This window comes from Bufo bufo, chromosome 2, assembly GCF_905171765.1.
Source record: "Bufo bufo chromosome 2, aBufBuf1.1, whole genome shotgun sequence".
Classification (NCBI taxonomy): domain Eukaryota; kingdom Metazoa; phylum Chordata; class Amphibia; order Anura; family Bufonidae; genus Bufo; species Bufo bufo.
In genome coordinates, this window is record NC_053390.1 from 730,012,514 (window position 1) to 730,035,830 (window position 23,317).

Sequence of the window (23,317 nt, forward strand, 5' to 3'; positions counted from 1 at the left end):
TGGTATGATGGGCAGACTATACTATGGTTGTAAGACACTGTATCAGAGACAACACTTAGACCTGGTTTAAATGTCAGTTTCTGTTATGTAAGTGAGATGGAAATGGTGATTTTTATTTAAAACTTAACTTTTAATTATTTTTTATATATAGAATATGGTCCCTATATGTTCTATTTAGAGTCAAAGAAAGTGCATGATAACACCAGGGATACAAACAAAGATTGTGCACGACGGCACCTTAGATACAATATAGTATGTGCGCGGCGGCACCTTGTAAAAAACAGTGGTCCTACCGTACAGGCCCGGATCCTCCGGTCACCGTAGATGTTCAGTGGATTCAATTAGCTGAAAAGAAGAGCAATTAAGGCTGGGCGGGGGGTATTAGTGGGTTGAGGGTACCTAGACAGCCCTAAGATATGGGTGCTAACTCGGCCCTAGCATCCTAACACGGAGCACCCGTTCTAATAAAAACGACCCCATCCGGAACCTTGCCCTTTAATTTCTACTTGGCCCTATTGTGCCCTAGTGTAGCTAATCCCTACACGCATGTTTCGTATAGAAAACTCATCAGGGGAATTTTAGGCAATACATTAAGAACTATAGTGTTGATCTTTATGTTATTTATCAACATATATAGTTATATACAGTTATATTAAACAGTGGGTGACACAATTGGTACCTTTCAGTGGTGGCCTTTAGTCCAGGCTCCACTAAAGTACCAGGGCGTAAAACTTGCCTAGCGGTATTCAGGCAGTGTTGAGAGGTTGACCTAGATGGTGGTCCGATCCTTCTCATGGAGCGCAGCGATGTGTCCGGAGGCCGTGATGTAGCCTGCCTGTCGGAGAACGCTGGCTCCTATTTGAACATCCATTGGCCTCAGAGTGAGGCTTGAGACGCAGCGCGATGACGTCAGCGGCACGTACGACGCGATCGCGCATGCGCTCAAGGTGTGGGAGATACACACTATCTCTCCTCAGAAGGAGGCTTGATGCGCAGCGCGGTGACGTCAGCGGGCCAGCCGACGCAGCCGCGCATGTGCAGATTATGCTGGGGATAGGCAGCAAGCTGACTGACGTAGTCAGATAGAGACACGTCATTCCAACTGGCCGGGGATTAGGTCATCAGCCCGGGACCGATAATTATCAGCGGCCAGTGTATAGAGGGTTTGCCTAGTAACCGGGACGCTGTGGGGCAACCTTTGTTAAAACACCGTCTATAGCAAGTGCGGTGTGTTTTAAAGTGGCATTTTTTGCAGTACGATTTAAAATAAAAAGGTGTTCTGGTCAGTATGTTCCAAACACGGGTACATATAGAAAAATATTCAGTAGATGTATACTACTATGTGCCTTACAGGAGTCACAGGCACATGTGCACTGTTATTAGCAGTGATTGACATAATTGTTAGCTTATATTTTCTTTGGGCTATTTCTAGTCTCATAAGAGTATATACAATGCAATTTTTGATCTGTGCATTGTCTAGGGTTACACATGATAGGTGCAGTTAAAGGGAGAGTGTCAGCATTATTATTGATGTGATGGGTCTCTGAGATGACATGTGCTACTCTTTTTGGCACATGCCCTTTAACTTGCCTTGTATGGGCCTATATGGGGTTTCTTGATGCATCTGATGTTCGTCAGATGAAACAGGCAAAGCAGAGTTGCTCATTGAGACCCTGTGGTGCTTCAGTGCGCAGGGTGTGGATCCAGCATGCTTCATGTTGTAGGAGCGTGCGGTCCCAGTCACCTCCTCGCAAAGGGGGGGTGACTACCTCAATTCCCATGGCTTTGATACTCCGCGGATCTCCGTGGTGGTATTCATGTACGTGGCGTGACACAGCTGTGTCTCTTTTGTTGCTGATATCCCCGAGGTGTTCGCCAATGCGTCTGCGTAACTCTCGTTTCGTTTTGCCAATGTTATTCTAGGGGGCAATCAGGTGATCTGTAAATCACGCCCCTAGTACGGCAGTTTACGAAATCCTTGATTTTGAAAGATTTTCGGAGATTGATGCTCACAAATGTTTTGCCTGTTTCTATCGTATTGCATGCGATGCATCCGCTGCACCTGGAGCACCCTAGTGGTCTTCTATCTAACCACATTCCCTTTGCAGTTGGCTTGTGGTGGCTATGTACCAACATATCTTTTAGGCTGTGTCCTCTCCTGAAGGTGATCTGGGGGTACTCAAAGATCCTCTCCTTAATATCTGGATCCATCATCTGGATCGGCCAGTGTTTCTGGAGAATATTTCTTACATCACTGGCAGCCTCATCGAATGTGCCAATTACCCATATCTTCTGTCTGGTATCTGGAGGTTTGATTCTGGGTACCAGTAGTTCAGTTCGTGATGACGTTAGGGCCAGTTGGTATGCTGACCTCAGTACTGCTTCGGGATATCCTCTAGAGAGGAATCTGTTCCTCAGGATCCCTGCCTGTTTAACAAACTCTGGAGCAGTTGCGTCTCAGACGCAAGTATTGTCCTCGTGGTATTCCCCTCTTGAGGGGTAGAGGGTGACTGCTGCTCAGTGTAAACAGAGTTTGTTGCTGTGGGCTTGCGGAAAATTGTGGTGGCCAACTCGTCCGAGTCACTTCTCTGGATCATTATGTCCATAAAGGGTAACATGTTTTTATTAGTCTCATATGTGAAGTGGAGGCCTAGCACATTTTCATTTAGTTTGCCCACAAACGTAGTGAAGGCTGGTACAGATGCGTTGCAGATGATGAATATGTCGTCAATGTACCGGGCCCACAATACGATGGGCCCGGTCCATGACGACATTACCTCACTGAAAACGTTATTGGTCTCCCACCAGCCCAGGAGCAAATTTGCATACGATGGTGCACAGGAACATCCCATCGCGGTGCCCCTGAGCTGGTGGTACCACTTACCGTTGAAGACAAAAACATTGTGTGTCAGGATGAATTTGAGAAGTCTGAGGACAAACTGGTTGTGCTCCTCAAATTGTTGGCCCCTCATACTGAGGTAGTATTCCACTGCTCTGAGGCCTGCCTCGTGAGGTATAGATGAGTACAGGGCCTCTACATCTATACTTGCTAGGATGGATTGTTGGTCTAATGTAATGCCATCTATCCTTTTAAGGAGATCCATGCTATCTCGTGTATAGGAGGGCAGGGAGGTGACGAAAGGTAGAAGTATCTGGTCAACATATTTACCTAGATTTTGACATATGCTCCCTATCCCTGATACTATAGGTCGTCCTTTCAGGGGATTTGTCCCTTTGTGTATTTTGGGGAGACTATAGAATGTTGCTGTCACTGGGAACTCAGTTTCTGTTATGTAATGTTCTGAACAAGCAGATCACACAGCAGGTATCTTCTCCAAATGTAGAATAGGTGTTATTTAGTTCTGAGAATATACCAGGAGGACTCACCAGGATTTCTTAAAGGGAACCTGTCACCGGGATTTTGTGTATAGAGCTGAGGACATGGGTTGCTATATGACCGCTAGCACATCCGCAATACCCAGTCCCCATAGCTCTGTGTGCTTTTATTGTGTAAAAAAAACTGATTTGATACATATGCAAATTAACCTGAGATGAGTCCTGTCCCTGACTCATCTCACGTACAGGACTCATCTCAGGGTTAAATTTTCATATGTATCAAATATTTTTTTTTACACAATAAAAGCACAGAGAGCTATGGGCACTGGTTCCCTTTAAAGAAATAATGAGATTTATTGCAGACCTATGACGTTTATTGGTTGCAGGATTGGTGCAAAACTGTTTTTGAATATTGAATCAGCTGTCAATTGTGTGTCCATCCTGATGGTGTCATGTTGGAGGTCAGATTCAGATGTATTCACATTTTCTGTCGCAAGGAACCATAACAACTGGCATAGGAAAAAGCTCTTCTTTTATTTTCTCAGTTATAAATATATAAATGAATAAAATAAAAATAAAAATGAGACAATGCGTTTTGGGGAATCAACAGGTACCCTTCATCAGGTCAGGGTTGCATACAAGTAATGTGTGGACTGTGGAAATAAATACCCTAGTTCAAAAGGCGCCAAAGCAAGGGGGTGTGCCTAAGTAAGAATAGGAATGGTCAGAATGATAGATTTGTTGTTAAAAACAGAGGAATCATGTTAAAATATCATTCAATAGTGGCATAAAAGCTCAGTAAGGACAGGCAAACTGTGTTAATGTAAAATATATAAGCCCTGCGTTGCGGAAAGAGGATCGCGTTTGTGCGATCGCAAAACTTCAGATCCGACACTACATTTTAGCCATAGGGCGTTCCCATAGAGATGGGGACGCTTGTCTGAGGGAGATGAAGTCAGGTGCGCATGTTCGCGGCTCGGGGAGGCTGGGAGGATCGTGACTGCTGGTGTCCCGCCTCTCAGAGCCGACAGCACATTGTAACAAAGGGTGGTTCCCATAGTGATGGGGAACGCTTGCGATGTGGAGATTGCCTCTCATAGGTGGAGGCTGGCTAGGAGACATTAATTCAGTTAGAGTGAAATGGATTGATTGTATATATAGGTACATTGATTAATGCCAGGTAAGCAATAGAGATAAAAGAAATTGTGAATGTAAAAAATTATACAAATGATAATATAAAAAAGGATGAGGTACGGTCAAATTGATATATAACAAAATCATATTCATAATAGAGAGGAAATAAAAATAATAATAAATGAAAGAATTAAATAAAAAGTAATAATAAATGAAAGAATTAAGTAAAAAAAAAAAAATGTATCTATCACCGATACCAGTTTATAAGAATACTCATCCAATAGCAAAATAAACCAATATGTGTATATACAAATAAATACACGTACGTACACACAATCAATGTACATACACATTGTCATTCTCACAGATTGATCTCAAAGGCTTACTTTGTGCCATATGGGTTCAAGGTATTGAGTTTAAAAATCCAGAACATCTCCTGTCGTTTAATAATTTGTGATTTGTTAGCGAGAGCTCGGGATTTTTTGGATGGGTGTGATCTTGAAACACAAGAATGAGCCTTCGTGATAGTCTACGACTCTACGGTATGGCGAGAAACGCTATGCAACCCAAAAATTTTCTTCACGTTGGACCTATGTTTGTTTAGTCTATTTTATAAAGGATGGATGGTGCGGCCACATACTTAAGACCACATGGGCACCCCAATAGATAAATTACATTATTAGAAGCACAGTCAAGATAGTTTTTGATCCCAAAGGTTTCCCCACTACGTTTGTTTTGAAAGACGGTAGACTCACACAAAGTTTGGCAACACATACATATTGGTTGGTGACATTTGAAACTCCCAAACGGTTTCGTTATAGATAATGTTTGATCCGTTACCTCGTTTTTTCTACCTGTTGCTGATCTGAGTTTGCTTGGTGCGAGGAGGTTTTTAGGGTTTTTGCTCATCTGAGGGTTAGTTGTGGTCTGCCTGGCAGAAGAATCTTTCCTAGTACTGGATCTTTCTTAGGATATGTAAAACTAAAATACTGAAGAGAGAAGGGACAATAGATGATGCGCATATAGATTTCATTATAAAGGGGATTAATTATATCTTAACCCGTAATTATTTTTATTTCGAGGGTAACTATTACCTAAAGAAATGTGGGACCGCCATGGGGACCAGATTCGCCCCAAGTTATGCTAATTTATTTTTGGCAGAATGGGAAACCGAATACATCACACCCAAACTTGGGGCGGATCTGGTCCTATGGCGAAGGTTCATAGATGATATTATTTTTGTTTGGAAAAGCAGTAAGGAAGAATTAGAAGTATTTCTGCTAGGCCTCAATCAGAACCAATTAAATTTGAAATTTACCTCGAATATTAGAGATGAAACAGAATTCCTAGATATAAAAGGTGGATAAGAAATTATAATATTAAAACGTTCTCTAAGTCCTACATCAAAAAACAGCTTTATACGGTTCTCTAGCTGTCATCTGCCAAGCTGGCTGACCAATGTCCCGTTCGGCCAGTTCCGCAGAATCAAAAGAAACTGCACACATGATGAAGATTTTGAGATAGAAGCAGAAAAGATGAAGAGTCAATTTTTGGATAAACAGTACCCTGAGAAAATTTTAGATATAGCATTGGAGAAGACAAGGAACCTAAATAGACGAACATTCTTTATTGATAAAGAGTTAAGACTGGATAGAGCCAGATAATACAGGAATAAATACCAGAATTGTTCTCCCTTTCAACAACAACCATAAAAAAATGCAAAAAATAATTAAAACACATTGGCATCATATCCTGGGGGATAGGGTGATAGGCCATCTTTTACCAACCACACCATCTCTGACATTTACTAGAGCACCTAATTTAGGTTTAAAGGTAGCCCCATCTATCAAACCAACTAAACAAAATAAAGAAAGAAAATACAATTATGGGGACCTGGATGAAACTTACAGGTTTCTTCAAGTGTGGTAAATGTATGGCCTGTAAGATAAATCCCACCCCCAGAAAAACAACTACTATCTCCTCTACTCAAAATACGCACAAATGGGAGATAAAAGAATGCCTCACTTGTAATACCGCCGGTGTCATCTACCTGATCCAGTGTCCATGTAAAAGACAGTATATAGGAAGAACTAAACGCCCAATGAAAACTAGATTGGCAGAACATGTAGCCAATATAAGGAAGGGCTACGACAAACATTGTCTGTCAAAACACTATAGGGACGCTCATAATAAAGACCCCTCACAACTGATCTTCATGGCACTGGAAAAGGTGGATAGACACTGGCGAGGAGGCAATTATATTAAACAGATGTCGAAATTAGAATCAAGACGGATATACGAGTTTGGATCGATGATACCAGCGGGTCTAAATGCAGAACTGGAGCTGTTTGGGTTCTTGTAGGCTGGATGCCCCCACTCCGACTCACACGCCGCAGTTTGGCCGATTACCGGCACTGCGTCATGGACTCTGATGGGGGCCTCCAGCCATATATCACCTGTACAGATTCCTGTTTATAAAGAACCTACTATATTGGAAGGCTATCCTATGGTCAGGTGTTCCAACCACAGATCCCTATACAAATGCATATAAATATTTATAAAAATATATATGAATCATATTACCCGCTAACATTATTATATTATCTTTTATCACATGAAGTCTCATTTTAACATTTTAATATTTTAATATTTGGAATGTAATACAAACGCTTATTTATGAATATTGTGAATTTTTGAAAATAAAAATGTAATTTCACTTTAATACCGTATAACTTCGATATGCAATCTATATTACAAATTCTGTCTACATAGATCTGTTTATATTGACTGAAGGAATAAATGAAGCCAAAAAACGCATGAGTTGCAAAAAACCGCATAAAAACCGCATATATATAAAAAAAAACGCATATATATAAAAAAACGCATGCAGATTCTCTAGAAGAAGAAATTTAGTGACTCTATTTGGCGCTTTAAAACTGAATAATCTTCATAGGTAATATTATCTTTAAACAGATTTATGTATATGATGAGAGTAATCAGTGAAAAAAAAACCGCAAAAGCATCTAAAGAGATGTCTATAAACTGCAATGAACAAAAACCACATGCCTGTATTTTAGAAGAAACAATCCAGTGATCCTGATTTTGGTGCTATCTAAGATATAAAAGGTGGAGGCTCACATGTGATGTGACTCCACTGATGAAGGGAAGGAGAGTTCCCGAAACGCGGATGGGCCGGATCGCACACCTGTAATCAAAAGCACCTCCACGTCCACAAGCATGGCCATGCTGTGGAAACTGAATTGAAGGACTTTTTCAATAACCAGGAACATATTGGGAGATTCACTGTGCCCTCTCTGTCGTGCCGGACGAAAATTCCCATTTGGAAATCTCGTGAGACTTCGGGGTAAGTCAGCTGCAGCTGAATGAAGTCAGACGCCGGCAGCATCCTGCGTCGCCCGACTCACGCTGGAAACAGTCCGTCCACCACGAGGGAGGTAAGAAGCATTTTACCATAAACTGCTTATCCACAGTGATTACGGGACTTTGAAATATCATCCAGTAAACTGGTGCACAAAAAACAGTACCCAAGGTTTGGGGAAATAACAGGAGTTTACTATATGCAGTCGGCCAGAGACTGATAGAGGAGATCCATATATCCCTTTTTCCATATTGGAGCTACAACACCAACATATATCTCTGGTGTATTAGACCTGTGACCAAAGATCCCTGGATTAGGAGAATTCAAGATATCTTATTAAACCAGTGGACTTTCATCAGATACTAATTGGTATATGAGACTCTGGTCCACACACTATCAATTGGACCTCAACATATAGTGCTAACCATCCCATTTATCTGCGGTATTTATTCAAGTGTATTAATCCAAGCATATTGATTTTATGGCATTTTATTGTATTTTATTTTATTGAATGACTGGATTTTATCTATATCACGTGTTGATCTATTGGATTTAATTAAATTTTATGTACTTTATGATACAAATGAAGTGTGCTCGCCCATTATTTTAGTTTTACATATCTTACCTTCTGAGGGTGGGTGTCCCTCATATTTGGGCTAGCAGCACCTGTTCCACATTTCCGTCCAAAGTGAGCCACCATCCTATTGTTGTATACTTTCTTTAGGATATGCCAGTGTTGTGATAAGGCATTCCTAACTGCATTATGGTTACTGCCATATGTAGTGATGAAATTTAAGCCATATGTTTTCGTATTGGGTTTCGGTTCTTTTTTGGGGAGAAGGCAGGTTTCTGGCTTTTGCCTGAGCTGCATCGATGTTCAGAGGACAGCCTTTTCCTCTGAACCTTCCATGTAAAATAGTGCTATGTTCCTCGAAGTCCTTATCGAGGGTTCAGTTTCGACTGATTCTCTTAAATTGGCTAAATGGAATATTTTATTTTTTTCTATCAACTTTTTTGAAAAATGTGCGAGTTACTATGGTGGTGTTAGATGTAGAGAGTTCAAGATCCAAATATTCAATGGTAGTATTATGGGTACCGGTAAAGTTTAGACCCCAATTGTTCAAATTCATATGATGTAGGAATTCATTGATGGATGGCGTTTCTCCATCCCATATTAGTATCAGATCGTCTATATACCGTCGGTAGAGGACGATGTTTTTCTCCCAGAACTTAGATTTATAAACATATTCCTCCTCGAACCTCCCCATGAAAAGATTTACAAAACTGGGCGCGAATATCGTGCCCATCGCGGTGCCCCGCGTCTGTCTGTAGATTTTGTCTTGAAATTAGAAAATGTTGTGGGTTGAAATAAATTCTATGCCTTTGAGAACAAAGTCTCTTTGTTCAGAGAGCATATCTGAGTTTTTTTTAAGAAAGGAAGCTACACATTCAATCCCTAGATGGTGCTGTATGTTTGAATATAGGGCGGACACATCTAGTATCAGCCATTGATACATGTCTTTTCACTCAAAGTCCTTCAGGATATTGATTAGGGTAGTGGAATCTTTAAGGCAAGAGTATAGGTTCAGGACATGTTTTTGTAATAGTATGTCAATATAGTGGGAGAGATTGCAGGTAAGGGAGGAGATGCCAGAGATGATAGGTCGGCCTGGGGGATTGACCGTATCCTTATGAATCTTGGGTAGATGGTAAAATGTAGCTAATACTGGATCATCTATTAAAATATATTCTCTTTTTTTTATCCAAAATATTAGTAGCTGATTGAATCAGAGTGGTGAATTCTCTTAAATAATGTGTAGAAGGGTCTTCTGGGATGGGTGTGTAGTAATTTGTATCCAAAAGAATCCTGTAATGCTTCCTTCAGATAGTCGGATTTGTTTTGAATGACGATCCCACCTCCTTTGTCTGCACTGCATATTATTAATTTATCATTAGACTGTAGTTGCTTGATTGATAATTTTTCTTTGTGTTAGGTTGTGTTTGAGATGTGAGTGTTGGTTGATATCTCGGAATTCGTCAGACACCAATGTGAAAAATGTATCGAGGAAATTCCCTTTGTTTTGCACTGGGTAATATTAAGATGGGGGGTTTAAGTCCTGTACGGATAGCTGTCATATCCTGTACTGGGATGGGTGCCTCCTTGCAATTAGTATTGGCTGGAGTTTTGGTGGTTTTACTTAGTAGAGTGAAATGCCTTTTTAGTGTGAGCTTTCTAATAAATGAATTAAGATTTAAAAAGAGGTCAAATACATTGATTTTAGACGATAGACAGAATGATAGACCTTTAGATAGTAAGGAGGTCTCATCTTTGGTTAAGGTGTGAGAGGATAAGTTGAATATTTTTATCTCCTGTCCAGAATTATCTGACGAATGTTTGGATGTCACATTTTTCTTTTGCCTTTTCCCTCCCCTGGTGCCTCTTCTACATTTTTTCTTTTTAGTTGTTTCTTCCCCAGTGGGTGGAAATAATTGGTTATAGTGACACTGTTGGGACTTTTGATGACTTGGTACGTTGTGACTAGAGTGATGATGGGAGGAAGGGATAAAAAAGATGGTCCAGATACAGATGTATTAATGGGGAACTTGGATTGATCTATAATGCTCTCCTGGTCAGGTGGCTTGCTGGGATTTCTTAGTGCATCAGTGTCTGTTGGAGATTGTATTGGAGATGTCGCATGAATAGAAATAAGTGAATCTACTTCGAGGTCTAAGGGTGTAGAGAGGGCCAGAGAGATATGTGCTGATTGGATAGTGGGATTTTGATATGTGAAATGTGTAGGTAATAGGTTGAGGGGCGCACATCCAGCTAATACCATTGGATCAAACGGGGGACAGGCCTCATATATTTTACAGTAACACAGTTTGCCTGTCCTTATGCCACTATTGAATGATATTTTAACATGATTTCTCTGTTTTTATCAACAAATTCATCATTCTGACCATTCCTATTCTTACTTGGGCACACCCCCTTGTTTTTGGGTGCCTTTTGCACTAGGGTATTTATTTCCACAGTCCACACATTAATTGTATGCAACCCTGACCTGATGAAGACCTGTTGATCCCCGAAACGTGTTGTCTTTTATTTTTATTTTATTCTATATATTTATAACTGAGAAAATAAAAGAAGAGCTTTTTCCTATGCCGGTTGTTATAGTTCCTTGCGCCAGAAAAGGTGAATATATCTGAAGCTGTATCTGTCCTTCTGGGAGTTTGGGCACCTCTGCCTCAAGGCCGTCCACCTTGGCAGCATACCTAATTGTCTCCGGGACAGAGGGGAGGAAACCATGATGCATTGTGGGGATATGTTGTATCATTGTATGTGTTGTAAATTACTGATTGGTTGTATTTCAAACCCCTGTGGGCGGTACTATGTTTGTGGTTTATGAATAAAAGAGGCTGTACGTGAAGTACAGTCAGACCACTGCTTGACCCTCAACACAGAGCCTTGTCTCGTTATTGGGGGGATTCACTGTATGCTGTTAGAGGACCGATTGCCAGAAGTGTAAGCTGATCCCTGTTCGTCTGCTAGCAGCTATTCGTGAGGTTCCAGTTTGGAGTGCTACTTTGTATCCAGTTCGGGAGTTTGGTGTATCCTGCAGTAGCTGTGCCTGTCTCTCAGAAAGGGGCTTATCGCCTAAACGGATTTTAACCCCTTGTCTGCGGAAACGGTCTGTTACACCTAACAACCAGGTTTTGCATCTCAACAAGCCGACAATAGCGTTTTGCCTATTCCAGCTCAACCGCAAAAGGTGAGCCTCCATTTTTGGGAGTAATATTCTTTTTCCTGGGACGTACTTACCCTATGGTGTGCCTTTTGTCTCTGGTTATACAGTGACTCAGCAGACTTTTTACATATGATTTGGGCATGTCTGGTGATCCGTGCTTTCTGGGGCAAGGTATTTGAGGCACTTGAACATAAAACTACGTCTAGACCTATATTTAATGTAGAGACTGCAATACTTGGAGTTATTCAACCTTTTACTAATCCCCATATACGTGAGGACCTTCTCTGGTTGAAATTATTATTATTAGCTAGACTTATCATTGTTAGAGACTGGGGATCAGAGCAACACCCCAGTTTCTCAGAGTGGTCCTCCCTGGTTGGCAGGGTTAAGAACTATGAGAGGTGTGCCTCTCAGAGCCCCCAGCAAACAGAGAAATGGGAAACAATATGGTCTTTGTGGATATGATAGGACGGTGATGCTCCATTTGAATTTTTTATTATTATTATTATCGAGGCCATGAATGAGGGAGGGATGGGGGAGGGGGGGTATACATATATGTATTGTGATATTTAATGTTATAGTAAATATGGTGGTATTATTATGTACTGATTTTACTATATTTGTGTACTCAATGTATACCTAATTATTATATTTGTATACCCAAAATGGGGTCAATGTATAGCCTACCCTGATGGGTATTGCTTTTCCTGTTTTATGTTTGCCTCTCTTTTTTTGTGTGTATTAAATTAAAGAAAACTAATAAAGATTAAAAAAAAGTAGGAAAAAAAAAAAATAATAATACAGTGACCCTTATCCTGCATTGGATATGTTAGAGGTTAGAGACTTCCTTGTCTTTTTTGACACCTCTCACCAACAACAATTGTCTGTCATATATACCAAAATGTATGTGACTTCTACTTGTAGGTTCTTTACGTATGCTTATTTGGAAGACTTCAGTACCAGGTTTAACTTTGCAACTTTCTTCCTTTAGAAACAAGAATCTATTTCTCACTATTTACCATTGATTTGTATTAAAATGATCTTGACTGGAAATTTGGATACAACAAAAGTCGCACACTGCACAACGCAATGTGTGTTCTATGTCAAATCTATGCCTTTCTTAACTAGCAAATTTCCTGAAGAACCCGCTTCATACTGATCACATGTTCTGGGTGACTGTTTCATTACAGGTTCCAAAGTATATAGTTACTCTGTAATTACATTGAGCAGAAATGCACCAAATATGATATCTGATACTCTATTTTCTAGGACACTGGCGCACCCCAAGCTCGTCCAGCTGTATGGCGTTTGCACTGAAAAGAGACCTATTTACATAGTGACAGAGTTCATGGAACATGGCTGCCTGTTGAATTACCTTCGTCAAAAACACGGACAGTTCAATCCAGACATTCTGCTTAGCATGTGTCAGGATGTGTGCGAGGCCATGAACTACCTGGAGCAAAACAGTTTCATACACCGTGACCTGGTAATTACCGTACAGCTAAATAATAATGGTGAAAATGTGTTTTAGATAAATAATTGATGGTATTGTGACCACCAATGCGTTTACTGATGTAAACAAAGGGGGTTTAGGCTAGAAGGCTCTCTTTAACCCTTTCTAGCCCAGGCCATTTTTCACCTTCCTGCCCAGGACATTTTTTGCAAATCCGACATGTCACTTTATGTGGTAATAACTTTGGAACATTTTTACTTATCCAAGCCATTCTGAGATTGTTTTCTCGTGACACATTGTACTTCACGACAGTGCTAAATTTGAGTCAATATATTTTTCCTTTATTTATAATTCACAATTTTCTATATTAGAATTTCTCTACATTTAAGACAGAGATAGTAATACCTCATAAAATAGTTTTCAGTCATCATTCCCCATATGTCTGCTTTATATCTGCTTTATGTTGGCATCATTTTGTAAATGTCATTTTATTTTTTTAGGACGTTACAAGGCTTAGAAGTTTAAAAGCCATTTTTCAAATTTTCAACAAAATTTCCAAAACCATAATGGAACCACCCATAAATGACCCCATTTTAGAAACTACACCCCTAAAAACTGATTTTACAAACTTTGTTAACCTGTTAGATGTACCACAAGAATTGAAGGAAAATGGAGGCGAAATTTCATCATTTCATTTTTTATGCTGATTTTTCATGTTAATCAATTTTTTCTTGAAACATAGCAAGGGTCAACAGCAAACTAAACCTCAATATGCATTACTCTGATTCTGCAGTTTACAGAAATACCCCATATGTGGTGGTAAACTGCTCTATGGGCACGTGGCAGTGGTCAGAAGGAAAGGAGTGCCATATGGATTTTGGAGGCAGATTTTGCTAGAATGGTTTTTGGGCACCATTTTGTATTTGAAGATACCCTGACATACCCCTACAGTGGAAACCCTCAAAAAGTGACCCCATTTTGGAAACTACACCCTTCAAAGAATATACACTGCTGAAAAAAATAAAGGGAACACAAAAATAACACATCCTAGATCTGAATTAATTAAATATTGTTCTGAAATACTTTGTTCTTTACATAGTTGAATGTGCTGACAACAAAATCACACAAAAAAAAATATGGAAATCAAATTTTTTAACCCATGGAGGTCTGGATTTGGACTCACCCTCAAAATTAAAGTGGAAAAACACACTACAGGCTGATGTAATGTCCTTAAAACAAGTCAAAATGAGGCTCAGTAGTGTGTGTGGCCTCCACGTGCCTGTATGACCTCCCTACAACGCCTGTGCATGCTCCTGATGAGGTGGCGGACGGTCTCCTGAGGGATCTCCTCCCAGACCTGGACTAAAGCATCTGCCAACTCCTGGACAGTCTGTGGTGCAACGTGACGTTGGTGGATAGAGCGAGACGTGATGTCCCAGATGTGCTCAATTGGATTCAGGTCTGGGGAACGGGCGGGCCAGTCCATAGCATCAATACCTTCGTCTTGCAGGAACTGCTGACACACTCCAGCCACATGAGGTCTAGCATTGTCTTGCATTAGGAGGAACCCAGGGCCAACCGCACCAGCATATGGCCTCACAAGGGGTCTGAGGATCTCATCTCGGTACCTAATAGCAGTCAGGCTACCTCTGGCGAGCACATGGAGGGCGGCCCTCCAAAGAAATGCCACCTCACACCATTACTGAGCCAATGCCAAACCGGTCATGCTGGAGGATGTTGCAGGCAGCAGAACGTTCTCCACGGCGTCTCCAGACTCTGTCACGTCTGTCACATGTGCTCAGTGTGAACCTGCTTTTATCTGTGAAGAGCACAGGGCGCCAGTGGAGAATTTGCCAATCTTGGTGTTTTCTGGCAGATGCCAAACGTCCTGCACGGTGTTGGGCTGTAAGCACAACCCCCACCTGTGGACGTCGGGCCCTCATATCACTCTCATGGAGTCTGTTTCTGACCGTTTGAGCAGACACATGCACATTTGTGGCCTGCTGGAGGTCATTTTGCAGGGCTCTGGCAGTGCTCATCATGTTCCTCCTTGCACAAAGGCGGAGGTAGCGGTCCTGCTGCTGGGTTGTTGCCCTCCTACGGCCTCCTCCACGTCTCCTGATGTACTGGCCTGTCTCCTGGTAGCGCCTCCATTCTCTGGACACTACGCTGACAGACACAGCAAACCTTCTTGCCACAGCTCGCATTGATGTGCCATCCTGGATAAGCTGCACTACCTGAGCCACTTGTGTGGGTTGTAGACTCCGTCTCATGCTACCACTAGAGTCAAAGCACCGCCAGCATTCAAAAGTGACCAAAACATCAGCCAGGAAGCATAGGAACTGAGAAGTGGTCAGGTCACCACCTGCATAACCACTCCTTTATTGGGGGTTTCTTGCTAATTGCCTATAATTTCCACCTGTTGTCTATCCCATTTGCACAACAGCATGTGAAATTGATTGTCACTCAGTGTTGCTTCCTAAGTGGACAGTTTGATTTCACAGAAGTGTGATTGACTTGGAGTTACATTGTGTTGTTTAAGTGTTCCCTTTATTTTTTTGAGCAGTGTATTAAGGGGGGTACTGAGCACTTTGACCCCCTAAGCGGTTTACGTAAATTGAAAACACTTGGCTGTGAAAATGAACAGTTTTATTTCTTCCAATAAAATGTTGCTTTAGCCCCAAATTTTTCATTTTCACAAGGGGTAACAGGAGAAAAAGCACCCCATGATTTGTTACCCATTTTTTCCTGAATACGGCAACACCCCATATGTGGTGGTAAACTGCTATGGGGTCACATGGCAGGACTCAGAACGGAAGGAGCGCCATATGGCTTTTGTAGCACAGATTTTGATGGATTGGTTTATGGGCGCCATTGGATTTTATTTTTTGAGTGATTGTCTTATGTGGGGGCTAATTTTTTGTAGGATGAAGTGACTGTTTGTTACCATTTTGGGGTACATAAGACTTTTTGATCACTCGGTATTACACTTTTTGTGAGGCAAGGTGAAAAAAAAGGCTGTTTTGGCATAGTTTTAAAAAAATGTTTTACAATATTCACCTCAGGTGGCATATAATGTGATATTTTTATAGAGCAGGTTGTTACAGACACAGAGATACCCATATGTCTATTTTTTTTTTTAAGTTTTACGCAGTAAATGCATTTTTGAACAGAAAATCTTGTTTTTGTGTTTGCATTATCTGACTGCCCAATTTTTTGGCTGATTGTCTTAGGTAGGGGCTCATTTTTTGCGGGATGAGATGGCGGTTTGATTGGTATCATTTTGGGGTACATAAGACTTTTTGATCGCTTGGTATTACACTTTTTGTGAGGCAAGGTTTTGGCACAGTTTTTTTTTAGTTTTTTTTTAGTTTTTTTTTACAGCATTTACCTGAGGGGGCATATAATGTGATATTTGTATAGAGCAGGTTGTTACGGACGCGGTGATACCTAATATGTCTATCTTTTTTTTTTTTGTTAAGTTTTACAGAGTGAAATTTTTTTTGAACAGAATGAAATCTTGTTTTTGTGTTGCCATTTTCTGAGAGCCCTATTTTTTTATTTTTTTGGGGCGATTGTCTTAGGGGTTATTTTTTGCGGGATGAGATGACGGTTTGATTGGTATCATTTTGGGGTACATAAGACCTTTTGATCACTTGGTATTACACTTTTCGTGAGGCAAGGTGACCAGAAAATGACGTTTTTCACACTGTTTTTATTATTTTTTTACGGCATTCACCTGACGGGGTGGACCATGTGATATTTTGATAGAGCCGGTCGATACGGACGCGGCGATACCTAATATGTCTACTTTTTAAAAATATTTTTTACAATTTTTTTTAAACTTTATTTTGGGAAAAGGACGCTTTTTTTTTACTTGAAACTTTTAATTTTTTTTAAACTTTATTTTTCACATTTTTCACATTTTTTCCCCGCAAATTCTGTATTGTAATGCATTGGCTGTAAGTGTATTGCCATTGGCTGTAAGTGTATTACCAGTGTAATACACTTACAGCCTTGCTGCCTGTGAGATCCAGGGGGCTGGATGTCACAGGCTTAGGCTCCTTTCACATCACCGTTTCTCCTTTCCGTTCTCTGGCTCAGGAGGAGCAGGAGAACGGAATGGAGGGATTCTTCAGATAACTGAGACCTAACTGAGCGTAACGGAGCCTAAAGACCCCATAGACTATAATGGTGTGAAAGAGTCCTAAAGTAAGCTAACCAATAGGTTATACACTGCGTGCAGAATTATTAGGCAAATGAGTATTTTGACCACATCATCCTCTTTATGCATGTTGTCTTACTCCAAGCTGTATAGGCTCGAAAGCCTACTACCAATTAAGCATATTAGGTGATGTGCATCTCTGTAATGAGAAGGGGTGTGGTCTAATTACATCAACACCCTATATTAGATGTGCATAATTATTAGGCAACTTCCTTTCCTTTGGCAAAATGAGTCAAAAGAAGGACTTGACAGGCTCAGAAAAGTCAAAAATAGTGAGATATCTTGCAGAGGGATGCAGCACTCTTAAAATTGCAAAGCTTCTGAAGCGTGATCATCGAACAATCAAGCGTTTCATTCAAAATAGTCAACAGGGTCGCAAGAAGCGTGTGGAAAAACCAAGGCGCAAAATAACTGCCCATGAACTGAGAAAAGTCAAGCGTGCAGCTGCCAAGATGCCACTTGCCACCAGTTTGGCCATATTTCAGAGCTGCAACATCACTGGAGTGCCCAAAAGCACAAGGTGTGCAATACTCAGAGACATGGCCAAGGTAAGAAAGGCTGAAAGACGACCACCACTGAACAAGACACACAAGCTGAAACGTCAAGACTGGGCCAAGAAATATCTCAAGACTGATTTTTCTAAGGTTTTATGGACTGATGAAATGAGAGTGAGTCTTGATGGGCCAGATGGATGGGCCCGTGGCTGGATTGGTAAAGGGCAGAGAGCTCCAGTCCGACTCAGACGCCAGTAAGGTGGAGGTGGAGTACTGGTTTGGACTGGTATCATCAAAGATGAACTTGTGGGGCCTTTTCGGGTTGAGGATGGAGTCAAGCTCAACTCCCAGTCCTACTGCCAGTTTCTGGAAGACACCTTCTTCAAGCAGTGGTACAGGAAGAAGTCTGCATCCTTCAAGAAAAACATGATTTTCATGCAGGACAATGCTCCATCACACGCGTCCAAGTACTCCACAGCGTGGCTGGCAAGAAAGGGTATAAAATAAGAAAATCTAATGACATGGCCTCCTTGTTCACCTGATCTGAACCCCATTGAGAACCTGTGGTCCATCATCAAATGTGAGATTTACAAGGAGGGAAAACAGTACACCTCTCTGAACAGTGTCTGGGAGGCTGTGGTTGCTGCTGCACGCAATGTTGATGGTGAACAGATCAAAACACTGACAGAATCCATGGATGGCAGGCTTTTGAGTGTCCTTGCAAAGAAAGGTGGCTATATTGGTCACTGATTTGTTTTTGTTTTGTTTTTGAAAGTCAGAAATGTATATTTGTGAATGTTGAGATGTTATATTGGTTTCACTGGTAAAAATAAATAATTGAAATGGGTATATATTTGTTTTTTGTTAAGTTGCCTAATAATTATGCACAGTAATAGTCACCTGCACACACAGATATCCCCCTAAAATAGCTAAAACTAAAAACAAACTAAAAACTACTTCCAAAAATATTCAGCTTTGATATTAATGAGTTTTTTTGGGTTCATTGAGAACATGGTTGTTGTTCAATAATAAAATTAATCCTCAAAAATACAACTTGCCTAATAATTCTGCACTCCCTGTATGAAGAAAAGTGTCTAACTCTATCACACAACATAGACCACTATGATAAATTTGGCACAACTTCTGTCTGGACTAATTTTGAGCCGTCTGAATTTAAGTCAGTAATAATAAATCTCCCCTATTGTAATTAGAGTCACTTCCTTAGCTGTACAATACATCATCTGTCATTTATAACTAATGCAGTCATTTATAGGGTGGCATTGTGTTTTTCTTGCAGGCTGCCAGAAACTGTTTAGTCAATACCCTTGGGGTAGTAAAGGTGTCTGATTTTGGAATGACAAGGTAAGAAATTACAGTTTGTCCTTTGAACAGTGTGCGTGCTTAAAGGGGTCATCCTCTTTGAACTGAAAAGATAGATCCAGACACCATCTTGCACCAAAGGTTACAAAATAATGTCAGGTTATGTGGTTGGGGGAGTGAGCAGTCCAGATGTCTAAGCTCCTTCACAGTTATCAGCAATAACTGGAGGCATCATTTCAATTAGGGTCCATTCACACGTCCGCAATTCTGTTCCGCATTTCGCGGAAGGAATTGCGGACCTATTCATTTTTTATGGGGCCGCACGATGTGTGGCCCGGATCCGGAAATGCGGACCCGCACTTCCGGGTCCTCCATTCCGATCCCGAAAAAAATAGAACATGTGCTATTCTTGTCCGCAATTGCGGACAAGATTAGGCATTTTCTATTAAGTGCCGGCGATGTGCGGTCCGCAAAATGCGGAACGCACATTACCGGTGTCCGTGTTTTCTGGATCCGCAAAACACACACGAACGTGTGAGTGGAGCCTTAAGATGGGAGATAGCAATGAGATAAAGGGCTAGAAAGGGAGGGATGTTTCGCATGTTTAATTATTAGTAGTATTTAAGGAAGCACTCCCATAAAATGTTTCATTCTCTGACCTGTTAGAAAGGTCCATGATGTAAACTGTACTGAAGGTAATCTTCTTACCAGTTACTGTATTTGTGAGTTATAACCTCCCTTCTGATCCTCAGCTATGTCATGTGAACAACACTTTCCAAATAACACAGCATCTTATGTGGCCATGAGGCCAGTTTCTCTATGTATTTCTATGGGAGCCTCAATGCTCAATGTCAGTCTTATAGGAATGAACAGAGACGTAACTGACTTCCTGTCCTGTGTCAGTTGGAGATCATAGTGTTGGTCACATGACACAGCTAAGGCTCACAAGGGAGGTTATACCTCACAAATACAGTCACTAAGAAGAAGATTACCTTTCACTAAAGATTACATCATGTACCTTTCTAACAGGTCAGAGAATACATTTCTTTTTGCAGGAGTGCTTTAATTTAACAGAAAAGTCCCGTTCATAGACTCCCCACCCCTCTTCCCCAGGGACAATATAGAATTCCACTTGTTTTTCTTATTTTTTTAAACCATGAGCTGTCAATTTATCCACAGCACAGAATATACATGTCTGCATAAATGTTTCACCACTAGATGAAAATGTCACTACCACTTTCTAAAAAAAAACAGAATTAACCATGGAAGTGCATTAATCTCTCTGATCTTCGAAATGCTGCACAATTTTTAACCAGTTGCCAAGAATTCTTCAGAAGTCTGCAGCATTTCTCAAGAGGAAATAAGTGTGACTCAAGAGCTGCACAAGGCATCTGTGGGGTATGGCAGTTGACAGAACCATGCTGGAAGAGGCTTTTTGTGTTTTTTTTCTTGTTGCTGTTGCTCTTGTAGTCCTTAAGAGAAGCTGTCATCAGAAAAAGACCTGTTGTTCAAATCAAGTTTTATGTTCAAGAGAACCTCTCACCAAGATGTTGCTGCTCTAACCACAGGCAGCATGACTAGGTCACAGGTCCAAAAATTGTAATCTGCATTTTTTTTTACATTTTTTTATTTTTTATTTTTTTTAAGCTGGAGGCAAATAATACAGGGTCATACAGGTTGTGTTCTGACTGAGGTTTCTTAACCCTTTCCCTTTCACATATCATAAATGAACAGTCTAGAGGCATGCTCCCTGTGACATTAACCATTACCACAGAACCTCATACATCATGGGCTTTGATATAACCAAAACAAACAATGCAGCAGTACACTTCAGACACAAAAACACGAAATATATATGTAAAATAATGTCATACTCATGATAGAAAATATACTAAAGCGAATGCTATGCTCATCATTACTCACAAAAAGAAGGAAGCATCTACGCTGGACGAGGGACCAGTGGACCTCAGTGCTGTTCAGTGATAAAAGTTGATTCATGCTAAGCAGAAATGATGGCCACCAATGATGTTGGAGACATTAAGGAGAGCGATATGGATCAGCCACTGTTGTCACCAGACGAGTCTTTAGTGGTGGTGGTGTTACAGTGTGGGCAGGTGTGTCTAACCCGAATTGCCCTACGCTTTGGGAATGGTACAGTGACAAGCCCATGCTACTTGAATACACCATCATTAATCCAGTCATTGTGCCTGTGCATGAACAACACAGGCCTAATTTCATTAGGCCTCTCTCCAGATCTGAATCCCATTGAAAACCTATAGGATCAGCTGAGTCGCCGTGTGGAGGCTCGTAACTCTGTACCCCAGAACATCAATGACCTGAAGACCGCCCTTCCAGAAGAGTGTGATGCCATGCCTCAGCAGACAATTAGTCGACTTGTGAATAGCATGAGACGTCGTTGTCAAGCTGTAATTGAAGCTCAAGGCCACATGACAAGTTTTTAAGACTTTACATTTTTGTGGGGGTATACCCACCACTGGTGTTGGCTTTTGTTTCAATAACTGTTTGAGATGAGGAAATCACCATTGCATGCTTCTACTTAAATGCCCTACTTACATGATCTAATATCACTGTAGCCCGAACTTTTTATGTTTTCCATAAATTTCACTTGAAAGCCAAATATCCCTTACTTTTTGTGAGTAGTGTAAATGGGAGATTCTTGACAAATACATTTTGTACAAAATTATTTGTGCCCGTCCACAATGGCAAGGTGACCCTTTTTGACAAAAACCTACACTAAATGCTACCTCTTTTGGTGGCAGCTAGCCTCCAATAAATTCAGAGAAGACAGGTCACACATATATGATGTAACCAACAGGATGCAGAATCATTTGCTTCTACATTTGGCAACACAATTCTGCAATTCAGAGCTGTGATGTATTTTTAATGGCAGAAAACTTACTATCTCAGTTCTCTGTTACATTAGTCTTTGGTCACTGAAAGCCTAAAGCAGGGTCACTATAATATGCATCTGTCATCAAACGTGAGTCATTACTGGACCATTTCATATCAAAGTATATTTAGTTTAAGCAGCTGCATAATGGATTAGTAAAAGGACAAGAATTTCTAAAAATCTATACAGCATGGTTTATTTTTATATTTTACATATCCTGCACAGATGAATGTCATCTATTTTTGACTGCGGCATTTCTCTACAAGAATTCTGTGGTAGTGTAAAAATACTGTATGCTCTGACCTCAAATGAAGATTCACAAGATCATGCAGGAAACAGCTCCTGTGGGTTTTTCTCACATTGATTACTTGTTAGAAACAGTGGCATAAAGCTCTTTTAGGCCAGTTTTACACACAGCAATTACCTGAGTTGTGAGTGGTGATTTTACTATGCTTTTTTTTGCCTTTACGGATGTTACTTTACACCCTTAGGCCTTTTTCACACGGGCGTCCCTGATTTGCTCCGGATGCGTTGCGCATGCATTGCGGGAAAACCGCACGAGTAGGCACGCAATTGCAATAAGTTTTGACTGTGATTGCGTTCCGATGTTCAGTTTTGATCACGCGGGTGCAATGTGTTTTGCACGCATGTGAGAAAAAAATGAATGTGGTTCCCAGACCCGAACCCGGACTTCTTCACTGAAGTTTGGGTTAGGTGTTTATTCATTTTATTATTTTCCCTTATAACATGGTTATAAGGGAAAATAATAGAATTCTTAATACAGAATGTTTACTAAAATGTGGCTTGAGGGGTTAAAAAATAAATTAAAAAATTAACTCACCTCATCCTCTTGTTTGCGCAGCCGGCACAGTCTTCTTTCTTCATCTTTGAGGACCTGGGGGGAGGGAACTAGTATAAGTCCTTAATTTATAACTCCCATTTCTTTTGAATCCATCTCTGGCTTTAGCTCAAATGAATGCATGAAAAACAACTGCTACAAAAACTATTAAATTTCACATTAAATAAAAATTTTCTGTTGCCAAAACCAGGTATGTCCTTGATGATCAGTACACAAGTTCGTGTGGAGCCAAGTTTCCAGTAAAATGGTCACCCCCTGAAGTGTTCAACTACAGTAGATTCAGCAGTAAATCTGATGTTTGGTCTTTCGGTAAGATGATTTTATAATGTACTAGCTGAAGGACCCGGCTTCACTCGGGTATATTTAATCTATATCATTTATTGTTTGTGTGTGTCGTTAATATCAACAGTATCCACTATAACAGTAACATCTAAAGTACCCCGCCCCTTAACACTGCTTC

The 23,317-nt window shown here is 40.7% G+C and overlaps 1 protein-coding gene across 4 annotated transcripts in view; it reads left to right on the top strand.

Moving 5' to 3' along the window:
- The window catches only part of TEC (tec protein tyrosine kinase), a 183,244-nt gene that overhangs the window by 147,860 nt on the left and 12,067 nt on the right, over window positions 1–23,317 (top strand). For all 4 annotated transcript variants that reach the window (XM_040418902.1, XM_040418901.1, XM_040418900.1 and 1 more), the window contains exons 14-16: window positions 12,865–13,081; window positions 19,065–19,129; window positions 23,048–23,166. In XM_040418902.1, the coding sequence (XP_040274836.1) occupies window positions 12,865–13,081; window positions 19,065–19,129; window positions 23,048–23,166 (401 nt within the window). The remainder of the gene's footprint in view (window positions 1–12,864; window positions 13,082–19,064; window positions 19,130–23,047; window positions 23,167–23,317) is intronic.